The sequence below is a fragment of the Acanthisitta chloris genome, unplaced genomic scaffold (assembly GCF_000695815.1).
Source record: "Acanthisitta chloris isolate BGI_N310 unplaced genomic scaffold, ASM69581v1 scaffold14923, whole genome shotgun sequence".
Taxonomy (NCBI): Eukaryota; Metazoa; Chordata; class Aves; order Passeriformes; family Acanthisittidae; genus Acanthisitta; species Acanthisitta chloris.
This window is the reverse complement of record NW_008663359.1, coordinates 40556-55960: the sequence shown is the minus strand read 5'-3', so window position 1 is coordinate 55960 and position 15405 is coordinate 40556. Positions and strand designations below refer to the sequence as shown.

The following is a 15405-nucleotide window of genomic DNA, read 5'->3' as shown; positions in this document are numbered from 1 at the left end:
TTGTGCAAGAGAACAGATAGGAAGAACAACCTTCTAGTCTGGTGGAATGAATGTGGAAGCCTCTATGATAATGCTTTTATCCTGTCCTAGTCAAATTCAACAGCAGGTTTCCCTCCTTTGTTTACTCAGCCCTATTTTCTATGTTTTATTAAGCTGTCATTATGATCTTCTCTGTGAACTGCTCCTCTGCTGACAGAGCTCCTCATCCTCTTGCTGCTGGAGCACTGGCAGTAACAGGCCTTTTGTCTGCCAGGCCAGAGAGCCACTTCTCCTGGCTGGTTTCCCCCTGCATGCTGGTTGGGATGCCTCTGTTCACCTAGCTGGAGGCTCTGCCTCTGTTCAGAGTGCAGTGTGCCTGCAGCTGAGCACAGACACTTCTTTTCCCAGCAGGACTGGCTGTGTGTGCACAGGGCAGATGGTCCAGTGCTTGGAGCAGGGACAGTGGTGACTGTTCTGTCTAGAGGTGGAGGTTAATGTATGAGTCTGACAACACCTGCACTGATGCCTTAGGTTTCCTGTGTAATTTATCCCATGTTTTCTCTGCTGTCTTCTTTTCTGAAACAGAGCTCACACAGAGCTGTGGGTCTAAGTGTTGCATGCTGCTGTCTGTCATGCACTGGGCAGGATGATGATGTTCCTGAGTCATTGCTGTAGAACAAAAATGTTTCTTACATGCACTGAGCTTTCCACTGTTCTGTAGAATCACGTTGGCTCCATCAATTTAGGTGCCGATGCAGCAGGATCAGTTATCACAGCTGCTGTATGAAAATCAAATGTCTCAGTGCTGTGTGTTCTATTTCTACACTGTTGCTTGGCTCTGCTGCATCCTCTTCAGTGTGGCCTTTGATGCTGCAAGGATTTTCTCCCAGCAGCTGTGAGGTGCCTCTGGAGGGTGGAGATTGTTCAATACCCAAAATACTCAAATTTCAAATACTGAAAGTGTGGATGGTGGGATAGGAGGGGAAAGAAGAAGTTGTTGTTATTCCAGAAGCTTTCCTTTATTTGGAAAGGCAGAGTCTTCCTGACTTCACAGAGCACCCAGATTATTTAATTGAGTTAGAGGCATCATATGCTCTCTAATAGGTTTCTGTGAAACTGAAGCCTGACCAGTCCCTTCCTGCATGATAGTTCTCAGTGCTGGAGGTACAAATTACATGCTTAGGAGGGAAATCTGCTTATGAACCAAGCAAAAATAATGAATGGTGAGACTTGTTTTCCTGATGGTATTTTTTTCACTGTAACTTTGGGTACACTGCAGCTACCTGTGCTGGAATATAAATAATCTTTAATGTATAATCTTTAATAAACTAATATTTTAAAGGCTGTAACTATTCTTTACTGCCTTAATTAAGAAAGCCACCCTGTTTTTTATGCATAAATCATGACTCTTGCATGGAATGAAAATAGGAGAGTAGAATTTTGTATTAATTTCTCTCTAGTCCTTTCCCTCTTCTCAATGCTTTTGGGTGGCTCAAAGGGAGAGCTTGTAAGTTCTGAGCAGTTGGGGCAGATCACAGTTGAGGAATATGTTTTATTCAGGAAGAGTTGTTGCCATGTAGTGAGGAAATGTCTCATTTGGTCTAATCTTTTTGTAAAACATGTTTGTAAGACTGTTCCCAAGGTGGTTTTCACTGCTCTCGCAGTGAGAAAAAGATATTTGGATTTCTTTCTCATCTGCAACAGTTTCAGAGTTTTGAGGACTTGCAGATGAAGTCAATGGGAGCTGTGTTGAAAGATCCCATTTTGTGGAAGGCAGGAAGTGAGTCACTGAGCCCAGGTCCCCTTCTAATGGGAATGACATCATAGAATTCCTCATAAGAATTCTTTCATTAATTTTTTTCTTAATCAAGAGAACTCCTGGCGATGTTTACCCACTCAGCCATATCACAAAATGCTTATTCATTCCCTTTTCCATCTTTCTTTTCTTTTTTCTGTAAAGAACCCACTGAAAATGTCTCAGAATCCTGACAAGCTGCATTCAAGTGAAGAAAAGTTGAGTGGTTTGGAGGATGGTCAAGAGCAGAGCTTGGACAACCCAGATCAGTCTGTCCGGAAAAGAATACGACAGAGTGCTCCAGGGTCACTCAGAGATGATACACCAAAGTGTAAGCCAAACTGTTTGATGAGAAAGAACTAAAAAAAAGTAAATGCTGTAATTTTTAGGAGGCAATCCTGGTATTTCGTAGCATTCTGTGCAAGTTTGACTGTCGTGCAATTAAATAGAGTGTGACTCCTGATGATTTGCTTTGAAACAGTTTGTAACATTTTTCTCTCCATTTTCTCTTAGTGCTTAATTGTACACAATGACCACATTGCTCTGAGCCACAAATATCCTAAATGCCCTTGTGTTTTTGTGCTCATGGAAAGCATAAGCACTCCCCTGGTGTGTTCCAGCTCAGCTGTGGCTGCTCTTTGCCTTATCAGCTGAACCTTCTGGATTGTTGCAGCCTCTGTTTCTACTGCAGGGCAAGAAAAGCTGCTCTCAACAAAGGAATGTCCTGTCACCTCCCTCACAAAATAGGTGGAAAGTTGTGTGTTTATTCCTAATGCTGCTTCCAGGACTGTGTATTTTGAGTTTATTCCTGAGGCTTTTTTTTTTTTTCTTTGTCATTCTGCTTTTAACATGAGGAGCTGGCTGCAGTCTGACTACCAGTTATTTCTGGCAAATCTATAGACAATACCAAGGAGAAGTTTTCTGGCTCCAGGGAGACAGAATTGCTCAGATAACTAGTTCTAAACTTCTGTGGACATTGTCTTAACATGTAACATTTTGTTTGTTGCATTCTTTTTGTTTTTTTTTTAATAGTGTTCATTATTACTCGAGGTTTAGTGTTGCGTTGAGTGTCATGTTTCACAGAGGAGATGTTCTGGAAGGGTTTGTGTTGTTATGCCTTGCTGGTTGCCTGGCAGGGATGGCTGGATGTGTGGAGAGAGGCTTTGAACAGGTGAAAATGATGTGTATGGCCCAGTCCTGCACTGCATTGTGCCACAGAGAGGAGGTTGGGCCCAAGCCCTTCCCTTCTTTGAGGGAGCAGAGATAATATGAGAATGAAGTAACATGATTTAAGAGCATTCTTTGGTAAATGAAAGAGTCTTAGCTTTTAGTGCATCTGCTGCTGTAGCAGAGTCATTTGGCAATCAGACAAGAGCACTCTCGTTTGTCTGTGAACTTTGTTGTCTGGTAGTTCTTCACAGAATATCAATCTTTGCTGTGCTCCCAGAGTCACTGTGCAAGATTAAGCTCCAAGCAGAAGGAAATAAGGATTTAAGGATGAAAAGAGCAAGATGTTAATGAGAAATGAGCACGTTGGACCCATACTATGTGCACTCTGAATGGCAGACAAGTGGTGGACAGTTACTTTTAAAAGAACTTTTCAGTGTCATTACTTAAACCTAGTCAAACTGGATTCTCAAATGAGACAGTCCTAATAGTTTACCTAAAACACACCTCAGTGCACTCAGCCTATGAAGATCCCTGGTTGCTTTCTCTCATTTTGGGATTAGTGTTTGTCCTGTGCCTGGGCTGTATTGAAGTGAGTGAATTACAGAGAGAAATGGATTTATTGGGGCAGTTCTGTTCTGGCTCTTTCCACTCCACAAGATGTTTTCTGGAGGAGCCAGGATGACCCTTGCCATTCCTATCTGCCTCACCTGAGGACACTAATGCTCCAGCTTTCTCTTTTTTCTCAAGTACCAGGCATTTGGGAATGATGATCCAAAATGATCCAAAAGTCTTAGCAGATTGTTTTTTGCAGACTTTTGTGGAAAACTGACAGTGTAATTTATGTTGCAGCTAGTCCTCCTCGGCCTGTGTCAATAGAAGAGCTCATGGAAACAGCTAAGGGAGTCACCAACATGGCATTAGCACATGAAATTGTTGTGAATGGAGACTTCCAGATAAAACCAGCTGAATTACCAGAACACAGGTAAGACCCTTACCAAATAGATACACAAATACAATTTGTAGGACTGCAGAACAGCCCTGGGGGATCAGGCAAAGGCTCTGCCTAGTGTCTTGTCTTCCAGTGCCTGGAAGGAACTAGGAAGGAACATAAGATGTTCTTTCCCTGCCTGTGGGAATAAGGTGAAACTGGTTTGTTTAAGGTTTTCTGTCTGTTTCTCAAGGGATTTTTTTGGAAGAGATTCCTACATTTTATTAGGTTAGTCCTTGCTCCTCTGAAGTTTGAAGTGTTTCCTTCTCTGTCTGTCCTACAGTAATTCTATGCCCTACTGAGAAGGGAGAGGGAGAACAGAAGAAACTTTTCTGCTGCTCCTTTTTCTCTCTCACACAGTGAGGTGTGGCTGGCAGTGTGTTCCCTGGGTTGATTTGGGGAAGCAAGTGCATATTTCATGGAAGGAACTTGGTCATATATTCATTATTACATTAGATTCATATTATTACATGCTGCAGATTATCTGTGTAAGGTGGTGCAGGGACAAATATCATTGTTTTTAACTGGTCCTGTTTACCCACAGCTTAGAAAAGAAAGTAAGAGATATTGTGCATAAAGCTTTCTGGGATTGTCTGGAAGTTCAGCTAAAGGAAGATCCACCTTCATATGATCATGCAATTAAGCTATTGGGAGAAATTAAAGAGGTAAGATGGTGTGATATCAAGGTAAATTATTGAATTGGAGTAGCTGCATTGATATGGATGAGCAGAAGTGGTCACAGTTTGGCTTTTCATAAAAGACTCTTTTTTTCATTACTGTATCATTGTCTGTGAACATACAAAAGCTGTATAACCCCAGAGGAGAAATTTGAATGTAAAACCAAATGCAAAACCATGCAAGGTGATTAAAAGGTAAGTAATGCTAATTTCATAATTCCAAGCTCCTTTCATGTTACAGCAGTGGTGTTAGTTCTGGAATCGATGAGATGCCCCAACACTGGGCTGATAACACCAAGGACAATAGTCTGATCTGTGCTACACAGAATTTACCACTTAGTAACTTCAGTGTCACACAACAAGGTGAAACATTTGGAGCTGGTGAATGGTTAATGCGCCTTATACAAATGGCTTTTTCAATTGACAGTGTTTGTTTAAGCATTCAAAATTAAAGTAAACTTAAAAAAAAAAAAAAAAAAAGGATCAATTCCTGTTGTAAAGGGCAGTTAGTTTAAACAAGAATCTCCCCCCAACCCTGGCAGTGTTCAAGGCCAGGTTGGATGGGGCATTGAGCAACTCTGTCTAGTGGGAGGTGTCCCTGCCCATGGCAGAGGATTTGGAACCAGATGATCTTTAAGGCCCTTCCAGCCTTAACCATTCTAGGATTCTGTAAGAAGTGGTTCAGTAACTGTTTTGATCCTTGTAGTCTTTGGTATGTAGAATTAATGCACTGTTAAAAACTTTCCATTTCAGAATCTCCTGTCTTTCTTGTTGCCTGGTCATACTAGACTGAGAAGCCAAATTACAGAAGTTCTTGACCTGGATTTGATAAAACAGGAGGCAGAGAATGGGGCCCTTGACATTTCTAAGTTGGTTGAATTTGTTATTGGGATGATGGGGACTCTCTGTGCTCCAGCTCGAGATGAAGAAATTAAGAAACTGAAAGATATTCCTGAAATAGTTCCACTGTTCAGGTACTGAAATGGTGTTTATCAGTCATGTTCAGAGTCCCTTAAATAATTTTACATGTTGGGGGTGTTTCTAGCAGGGCAACCTGCAGCTCATTTCAGAAAGAAAGTGTTAGGGAAGGGGATGGAGTTGTGGGTGTGAAGGGGAGAGATGCTCCAGGAGTCTTTAACAAGGACCATCTTTGTTGTGGTGAGCTGGACTATTTGTCTGACTCCTTAAGATAGCAGGAGAATAGTCAGTTTACATCACAATTTAATATCAACAGCAAAGGGAGGAAAAAAGCACATAGGAGCTGAGACTGTTTTCCAGCCAGTTTGTCCTTTTCCCCCAGTTTGAGCTCTCTTTACCCCACTCCCTGTATAATGCCCTGTCAGTTCTGCAGGGAGTGTGTACCACATCTGGGAGCACTGAGGCTTCTGCTTTGTCACCATGCTCTCAGCTGCACAGCTGCAGGTCTCAGTAGTTAGGAGAGATTTCATTAACCTTGCTGGTTTCTAATTTGAAAAGCTTCCAAGAGTTCAGGATTGACTTGGCAGAAGTATTGCCAGCAAGGAATTAGGTTGCTTTGAAATGAAGGTGGTTTTTTGTTTGGTTGGGTTTTTCCTTTTCTTTTTTTGCCCCTCCTGGGTCTGATTACTCACTTCCCACTGAGGCTGGCTGTATAGGCTGCCAGCAGAGATAGTGTGCAAGCCTGGAAACCCAGATCATAAGATATTGCACATCCTGGGAGATACAATCTACCAAGCTAGCGAAGTTAATTCCATGGAGGCTTTTTTACAGGGGAGCAAGATTTATTTTCTACTTGGAAGAGGCACATGCATGTACATGCTTGCTCGAGCTTTCTCTCTGTCTCATGCTCTTAAATTGTTAAGCACCCTGTTACTGTTTCCCATGCATGTTTTTGCTCTTTCCTTAGACAATCTGTAATATAAATTTTGTAAATAGTACCTGAAACATCTGCAGCCTTGAATAACTTTTTCTGTTTGTTTGTTTAGAGCAATTTTCTCTGTATTAGACCTAATGAAAATGGATATGGCAAACTTCGCTGTCAGTAGTATTAGGCCAAAATTAATGCAGCAGTCTGCTGAATATGAAAGAAAGAAGTTTCAGGAGTTTCTTGAGAAACAGCCAAGTATGACTTTGTTCCTTTCTTTCTTCCCCTCTGACCTCCCAGTAAACTGCGTGTCTTTGCTTGTAGACCATGAAAAGAAATCAGATCTTTTCATAAGTTCTAGAATTCCTATGGTAAATGACAGCTCGTGTCCCAAAACTCTGGCTAGAAAAAAATCTGCCAGAACAACAGTTCTGCACTGGAGTTGAGTTTCCTTGCAATACAGTGTAGGGCATGATTACCCAGCATCATCTCACCTCTGATTTCCTGTAGCTGTGTGGTTTTGTTTGAGATGTTCTGCTTGATGCAAGAGATGAAATGCTTGTCATCAACTGATGTCATGGGTATTAGTCGTAGTACCTAATGGGATTGTTTGGAAATGTTGGTGGAAAAACCTAACTTTGAAAAGGAATTTTTTTAACAAGATGTTTTCTCCCTGCTCTTCCAGATTCTTTAGACCTTGTCACCAAGTGGTTGCAGGAAGCAGCAGATGATCTTGCAAAGCTGAGACGTAAAATGTTACCTTCCCACTGTAGTGATGGTGCCACTGGTGGAACTTCCACCCTGTGTTCCACTGCTGTACAAAATCAGGCCTATCTGAAGCTCCTGAAGTGGGATCATGTGAACAGGCCTTTTCCAGAAGTAGGTATTTAACAGAGAACTTGATTTCTCTGCTTGTTTCCCTCTTGTGTTTCTGGGATCTAACAGAAGCTGTTTGGATTTGTAGCCTTGCAACGAGTACAATCCTAAATCATTTATCTCTTGATTGAGAGCTCTTATAGGTGCTTCTCCTTCAGGAGTGAAACCTTCTTAGCTGGAAGAGAGGAGTTAATGCTTTTCACTTTGGTCTGCAGAGCATGTGTGGCTCTTCCCTGTGTCTTTGTCCTACCCTCACTGCTGTGTCCTCTCCCAGCCCTGCAAACTGACTCCATTCTCTGCTGCTTTCCTCCCTGGCTGCAGACAGTGCTCATGGACCAGAGTCGCTTCCAGGAGCTACAGCTGGAGCTGGAGCAGCTGCTCTTAGTGGGGACAGTGCTCCTGGTGACGTTCAGCGCAGCAGGCCCAGCGCTCGTCGATGTGCCTGGATTTGCTGAGCAAACCAAAACCATTGTCAAGGTGCTGCTGACAGGAATGCACCTCCCGTGAGTATGGAACCATCCTGGGCACACAGAGACTGGGGTAGCTCTGTTCTCAGCCTGGTGCACGGGCAGTGTGAGCCTCTCTCTGGCTGTGACTGCAGGGTGGAGAGGAGGAGGCTCAGGGGAGACCTTCTCACCCTCTGCAACTCCCTGACAGGAGGTTGGAGTCAGGTGGGGGTTGGTCTCTTCTCCCAGGCAACCAGCAGCAGGACAAGAGGGCACAGACTCAAGCTCTGCCAGGGGAGGGTTAGGTTGGATATTAGGAAGAGATTTTTTTATGGAGCGAGTGCTCAGACATTGGAATGTGCTGCCCAGGGAGGTGGTGGATTCACCATCCCTGGAGGTTTTCAAGGTGAGACTGGATGTGGCACTTAGTGCCATGGGCTAGTGACCACGGTAGGGTTGGACTGGATGATCTTGGAGGGCTCTTCCAACCAGGTTAATTCTATGATGTGCAGAGAAAGCAACGAGAGCTTCCTGTGAGCCCAGGCTGACAGGTTTTCCTCAGTTTACTCACACAGACCCATCATTCTCTGCTCTGTTCTTTACCCTGTGGTCACACTGCTTTCCTCAGGGTGTTTCCATGCTGCCAGGCTGGCACAAGGGAGTGCAGGCAGCTAACCCTGCTCATGGTTTGGGCCAAGCTCCCTGAGAACTGGAGTGTGGCACAGTAAGCTGCCTGCAGGTTTAGAGGGATTGCTCTACAATATGGGTTGGTAACTGGGTTTGCATTAGTCAGAGCTGTCTGTGTAGGCAGAAAGTCAGTTCTTACATGTATGGATTGTTCAGGCTGGAAGCCTTTAATGCTCTCCTTGGTTTAGATCTCAGCTTTATTTTTCACACACACATATATATATATCTAAACTGTATTATTCTTCATAATTTTGGCTTTATCTGCATTATGCTTCTGCCATTACAGTTGATAAATAAGGCAACGCTAAGGGAATGGTTTATTTTTAAAAGGTGGGGAGAAAAGTGAGTAACTGCTACAGCTCAGTAATGCTCTGCTCCATGTTCTCCAGCTCGTTTAACCTGCAGGAGGCTCTGGCCACCATCGGGGAGAAGGTGTGTGCTGAGGTGAACAGCTGCCTCTCCCAGCATGGCTTTACACCATTCTCAGCTGAGAGAGAGGCTGTGCTCAAAGGACAAATCCAGGCAGTGGCCAACCCAGACAACACCATATGCAAGCTCATAGGTATGCTCTGCCAGCAGTGCTCTTTTCATTTTTTATTTTATTTATATAAATGATTATTTCTGCAGAGAAATAATCACCCTGGTGGTGCCATGTCTTGTTGGTTGTGCTCAGGCTGTTGTGTGTCACATGAGCTCACACTGGTTTTTATTGGCCATCTCTGCTGGAAACAAACCCAACCCCTTTTTTTCCAGATTCTCGAATTCAGAAGTTTCTGGAGAATTACCTTGGATCTAGTCACCAGAAATCACTACCTGCTATCCCTGGAGGCTTAGGCCCAATTCAGAGAGAGCTGGAAGAGGTTGCTGCCAAGTATGTTCGTCTTGTCAACTACAACAAAATGGTCTTCAGCCCTTACTATGATGCAGTCCTGGGCAAAATACTGACTAAGGAAGAATCCCAACTTGTAGGGAAGTCAGAAGAACCATAAAACCAGTTTGTGTGCTGCCAGTATGGTATTGTCAGCTATTAATAAAAGTTGTACCAATCTTTGTCTAGGAAAACCAGCTTTTTCCATGTAAATACTGGTTCCTTCTAATTCATGAGTGCTGATTGATGAGGGAAATACATGAGATGCAGAAGTGAATGATGAGAGATGCATTTTTCATGTAAGTATGCAACCTGGGGGAAAATACTGTGGTGGTTTTCTGGCTGCAGTTCTTAGGGGTTTTGAGCTGATGCAGCTGAGGGCAAGTTTAAGAACCAAACTTTGTATTTAAGTGGCTCATTTTAGGGCATTTGAACTCTAATTTACAGTGAATTTAGTTTAATTAATCCAATGGTTCTTCCCAGAAGGAGTGATTTGGTTCTAAAATTCTTACTTTCAAGAATTAAGAAAGCTCAAATTCTAGAGAACAGAAACTTTAGCAGACAAAAAAACCAAGCCAAGCAGCACTTTATTGTAACATTATGGTTAGTGTGGTAGGCTGCTAGTTTTTTTCTGCATTTTACTGCATTTCTAATAGCATTTTTTTGCTGTTTACCTGCAGATGTTACAAAACACTATGTATTTTTGTAGCAAATTTTCTGGTTATTGGGTAACTGTCCTCTGCTATGTACAGTACTTACAAAGGTGGCAATCTTATAGATTGCAGCTGTAATTATCTCTTGTAAAGACTTCAGAAGGGCAGAGCTAAAATGTTTTGATAAAAGTGGCATTTCTTACCTTTTTTTTTTTTCTGTTTTTGCTAGTAGTTTACTCCTTTTTACATGAAATACTAATTCTAAAGCAAATTGTGTCACTTGGAGAAGGTGGATGTAAAGCATGTGAAACTTCAGGCTGGAAATGTTACTTGGCTTTTGTTTTAAACAACAACAGGAGGTTGGTTGCATATTCAGTCATGTCTTTTAAAAACACCCAAGTAGTTCAGAGCACTGTGAGCAGTGCAAGTGATGATTTCGATGTACTGTGAGAGGTGAATGTTTGGATATACAGGGAATATTTTCAGTAATCTTTTTTCACTTTCTAGAGGTGTTCTTGAAACTTAGAATATTTGTAGGTCTTGACTTTAATTAGCTATGTGTTGTACAGCTGAGTGTTCTCAGAAGAGCTCAGTGATCCTACAGCCTCATTGCAGTTTCAGACTCAGCTGGGAGGTAAGTGCACCTGAAATTCTCCTCCAGTTGAGCACAGCACTGTATCACAGTAATCAATATTTGATGGTTTTATGAGAGCATACAGTGTCCCCAGCACTAGGCTATCCAAGGGAGAATCTGGTGGTGTATTTTAAAAAACAACCAACAAGTTATGTAAAACAAATAAATAAAAAGGCCCTTTTATTGCCAATAACCAGCTTAATTTATACATCTACTAGTCAACCAAAGTAATAGACCTTCTAGGTGCACTTGACTATGAATGTGCTGATGCTTCCCCTTCCAGTTTTCCTGTGTCACTGTGGATAGAGCTGCACTAACTTTGTGTCTGGAGGAATGTGGGATAAACAACACCTTTTTTCTAGAATAGCCTATGCAACTCTAAACCAAATCTCATTCATTACAAACCCCTTCCCCAAGGGGAAAAAACCACCACCAAAACCCTGTGAGAGTTTACCAGCTCAGATAAGTGATTTTTCTCGTGGCTAAATGTACTCAGATGGTAAAAGGAATGTCTGATTTTGAATCTTTCTTTGATAACTCAGAAAATGAGTAGGTTGGTTAGGCAGAAAAAAAGTTCTGAGTAGGCTTTTGGTCTCCTTCATTGTTTGGCTCAGCAAAGGTCACTGCAGCTGCTTACTGGACTTTGCTATTAAGTGCAGGATCCACCTCAACATAGAGCCTGTAGCTCCAGAAGTTAATTCAGCAGTCTGTGTAATGAGAAGCTACCAGAGACATTATTGCTGGACAGAAACAAATAACCAAGACAGTTTCAGTTGTGTTAAGTGAGAGTTGCACAAGTTATTAATTGCTGCTGTTACTTTACATTTCAGCATGGCCTAGGAGCTGCCTTGAAAGGCCCCTGGGAATTGCACACACTGCAGAAATCAGATGCTGTAGGGGTGGGGAGGACCAAGGCACATAGTGAGAGGCACCTGATTGCTGCCACAGGGAATGGGACTGCATTATCCACAGGTAAAGTTGTAATCTGGGAGAGGGATTCAGGGTCCAAGTGTCCACAATGACCAGCAGGGACTGTGCTGCCACTAGTGCCTGTGTATTGCTTGCAGGGTTGATCCAGTAAATCCCAGCTCTCCTTGCAGAAGAGGTTTGATCCTAAGGCTTCATGTAGGAAAAAAAAATAAACAGGCATAGAAATTCGTGCAGGACTCACCTCTGGCTCCAGCCTGACTTTCAGGGGCCCAAGCAGCAGAACAAATGCCTCTGTGGGTGGGTGAGTGCCCTGAGCCTTGCAGCAGGGAAGATCTGAAGAGACTGCAATAAATGCCCACGAAGTGCAAATCCCATTCATGATTTTTCCCAGGTTGTTTTTTCTAATGACAGTGCTTGACAAAGAGTTTCTCTACAGCCTCTCTGAAAGCAAAAGGGAGACACGAGTAAGTGGCAAAGCAAGAAAGAAATTGTGGGATTGCTAAGGCCATGTCCCACCTCCCTGTGGACACACTGCTGCACCTTTCAGCCTGGCAGAGAGGAGCACTGACCCACAGGCAGCTGTGCTGTTGGGGTGGGAGTGTCTTTCTCCTTGCCTGAGTAGCTGAACAGCCTGGAGCCTTCGTGGGGGTTCTTAGGCTCTTATCAGAGTGCAATCCTGAATAGCCAATTACCAGTTACAAGCTAAAGTACACATAGAAACTGCTTTGAAAGCTCACCTAGTGTTTTTGTTAGCTTGGTTGAAGATAACAAGTGAAAAAATGTAGCTGATTATTAACATTTAGCTTTGTACCTTACCTGGAAGATCAGCACAGGACGTGCCTGTGTCAGCCAGTGCTCCTGGACAACCCACACTGGAACAGGTACCAGGTTCACCTTCAGCTGTCTCCTTCAAACAGGCATGGAACTACAGGCAGAAGTATACTGTATCCTCTAGGAAAATGGAAAACAAGCTCATTCTAATATTTATGCTCTGATCAACTTCCTGTGATGGTCTTATTAGCATTGCTTTTGAAGTGGCTGAGTAATATTTAAGAAGTACCTTGTTGTGTTTGAATAAAACCAGACTGAGGCATGATGTTATGGATATCCTTTTATTTTAAAGGAATGTTTGTCATTTTTCAACTACAAAACAGAGATTCCTTACATTCTGCCATAAATAAAAATGAACAATAAGGCAGGACACTACATGGACAAACTGAGAACACTTGTTTTCCAGAAAATGTGAGTTAAAAATGCTTCACAAGTATAAGCCATCCAGTTTTTAAAATAAAACTGTTGAAAATCCACAAGATTTCAAGTGGTAGATGTGAACACCTTCGAAGAACAAAATACAGATTTGACAATTTTGCACTTTTGGTTTTCAAACCTAGTTTTGTTCAGAGCACATTCTAAGGTTGTTCTGGCTGTTTTCAAATCAAGAACCATATGGGAAAAGAGGCACCACAGTAACAAAACCATTTTCAAGAATCCTTTTGTTTGCAGCTGTCCCTTTTTAAATGCTTGATTTTTGAGAGACTGATTCAATGCAAGTCTTTGTCTGGCACAGCAGAACTGCAAACTTGTTTCACCGGATTCTCTTTTGCTGTCGTGCTCGGTAAATGTCATGTACAGGGGGAACTACAGAGCCTTTGTCCTCATCGTCGTCTGAATCTTCGTGTGATCTCTTAACAGCCTTGTTGAGTATGGCATTGTTTTCCACAGGTCCATTGCCTTCCACAGCTATTTCGGGCAGGCCACCGGTAATTATCCTCACAGCTTCATCAACAGCTTTGGAAAGAGACACAGAGTCAATCCTGAAGCTCAATTCCTCGACCAGAAACAAGCATTAGACTAGAGATAAGCACTAGATTAGCAGAAAAGCATTCCAAGAGGGACAGAGAGAGATACCTTGTGGAGATTTTTGGAACATAAGACATTTTTCCTAGCCTGTTCTCCTAAGAAGGAAGTCTCAGCTGTCTAAAACTGAGCTGTGGTGAACACTAATTGTGCACTAAATGCTGTTGCTTCAGCCTGAGCCTTCCCTTTCACAGGAGCTTAAGGCCTCTTGGGGAATCCTACAACTAGCTCCTGCTTCACCAGAAACTGCAGAGCAAGTCAGTTTCTGCTTATCAACAGAGGAAGCCTCAAAAATCCCATGTATAAATTAAATAGGTATTCTATTTTCACTCAAAGAAATTCAGTCCTAGCATTCTTTATGATCACTTCTTCCTTTAATAAGGGGGGTGAAAAGTAGCATATGCTGTGGTTTACATGAAGCCTGGAGCAGGGATCTGTCCTGTATTTCAGAACTCTCCTTCCTTGCAGGAAGAGTTCTGCCTGCCAGTGCTGTCATCTTACAGCTATGATGCTGCTGCAAATATTGCCTTGCTGCTTCTAAAGGATGTGTTGCAAATCTCCACTTCTTTCTTTCAATGTTTACCACCAACTTATTAAAGTAGCAGCTAGGGATTTTCAGCTTTTTGCCTTTTTGTTACCTCCCCCAAATGAACATACAAACATCTCTCTGCAGATCCCAACCCACAGACACAGCCAATCTCTTTTGCTCTTAACCACCAATTACACATCTGAAAACGAGGTCTGGATTTCAGACAGCAATATCCATATATGCAACAAAGTCCTATGCAGCACTATCACAGCCTCCAGGGTGAACAAGTAACTTACTGTCTGGCAGTTTGCATCTTCTAAATATCTCCATGAGCTCATCCACTTGAACAAAGGGACCCTGAGTTGGTACCGGAAAAACAGAAGTTTAGAAGGTTATTTTCCACTGGAGTGACACAGACTGTGGTTCTGCCACAGCAGAATCTCTTCCACAGCTTTCTGAAACTCAGAGAATTCATTAAAACAAACCTGAAAACAAATAGGAGGTGGCAAGAGCTTCATGAGAACTACAGCTGCTGGTGGAACAGGAAAGACACCGCCCGGGACGGGATGTAAACCTGGAGCTGTGGGAAGAAAAACTGTGTGAAGCCAGTGCAAGACAGACAGAGCTGAACAGCTTTTGCAGCACTGTTATTGGATGCAAATAATTACTACCCTCTCCCTTTTGCCTCTACTAATTAGATAGTGTTTAATCAGGGATCTAGTCTATGAGCTGTTTTGTGTAACAGCTTATTACCATCCACCAGACCCCAAACTGCTTGTACTCATTTCCATGTGACCTCACCATTATGTAAAACCTCTGTGCCTTTAGCAATCCAATGCAGTAACAGGCTGAAATGTAAGGACACATTCAGGTGCCTGAAGACCAGGCAGGTCTCTGACCAGGCTGGTTACACACACAGGTTTGTAACTCGCCACCATGTCCAACCCAACATCTCACTTACGTGCTAAGTGTCTTGGCTGAAATGGAATCATTTGTTGAGTGTCTGGTTTGGGATATTCAGGTTTTCTGTCCACTTCATCTTTGAGAACAGGCACGATGGAAGGTGCAACCACAGGGTCTGGAATTATTGCTGCGAGCTTGGCACGGGAGACGTCCTGGGGAGGCCAATAGAGAGCACTGAGCTTGGCAGGGTCACAGTGCTTGTTTAAATCACAGTACAAAACATCACTCTAGCCCAGTCACTGACTCTCACTTTGTCATCACTATCATTTTAGATGTCCCCTTAGAAGGCCATCTGGGCAAAACCTGCATGTTTTCATCAAGCATTTCAGTCCTACAGTGTGGTGTCCCAGCTGGGAGTGGAAACACTTGTCCCTGGTACTGAACAGGACCATGTTTGTCAATTTTCAGGGCTCACATTTTAGGTTAAAGTGATTTAGGTGAACAGGTGCAAACCACTAGGCCTTCACAACTATCATTTCTCCCTCATTTCATTCCCTAGGTTGCTTTAGC

The 15405-nt window shown here is 42.8% G+C and overlaps 2 protein-coding genes across 2 annotated transcripts in view; one reads left to right on the top strand and one right to left on the bottom strand.

Annotated features, from left to right (window-relative positions):
- The first annotated feature begins 1944 nt into the window (after nucleotides 1-1944).
- On the top strand, nucleotides 1945-9450 carry TCP11L1 (t-complex 11, testis-specific-like 1). Its single transcript, XM_009070972.1, has 9 exons — nucleotides 1945-2105; nucleotides 3794-3926; nucleotides 4477-4597; nucleotides 5363-5583; nucleotides 6574-6710; nucleotides 7138-7331; nucleotides 7650-7831; nucleotides 8851-9023; nucleotides 9215-9450. Exons 1-9 carry the CDS (start codon nucleotides 1952-1954, stop codon nucleotides 9448-9450), a joined length of 1551 nt encoding a protein of 516 aa, XP_009069220.1. The 5' UTR covers nucleotides 1945-1951.
- Nucleotides 9451-12642: 3192 nt separating this feature from the next.
- CSTF3 (cleavage stimulation factor, 3' pre-RNA, subunit 3, 77kDa) overlaps nucleotides 12643-15405 on the bottom strand; it is a gene marked incomplete at its 5' end in the record, with an annotated part of 34480 nt that continues 31717 nt past the window's right edge. Inside the window, 4 exons of the mRNA XM_009070971.1 lie at nucleotides 12643-13334; nucleotides 14229-14289; nucleotides 14418-14512; nucleotides 14894-15047. Of these exons, the coding sequence (XP_009069219.1) occupies nucleotides 13132-13334; nucleotides 14229-14289; nucleotides 14418-14512; nucleotides 14894-15047 (513 nt within the window). The remainder of the gene's footprint in view (nucleotides 13335-14228; nucleotides 14290-14417; nucleotides 14513-14893; nucleotides 15048-15405) is intronic.

Excerpts from the sequence above, each read along its gene's own strand:
- TCP11L1 (XM_009070972.1), top strand. The coding sequence starts at position 1,952 with ATGTCTCAGAATCCTGACAAGCTGCATTCAAGTGAAGAAAAGTTGAGT. Across the intron at positions 4,598-5,362 it reads TATTGGGAGAAATTAAAGAG|AATCTCCTGTCTTTCTTGTT; the intron begins GTAAGATGGTGT and ends TTTCCATTTCAG. Across the intron at positions 9,024-9,214 it reads CACCATATGCAAGCTCATAG|ATTCTCGAATTCAGAAGTTT; the intron begins GTATGCTCTGCC and ends CTTTTTTTCCAG.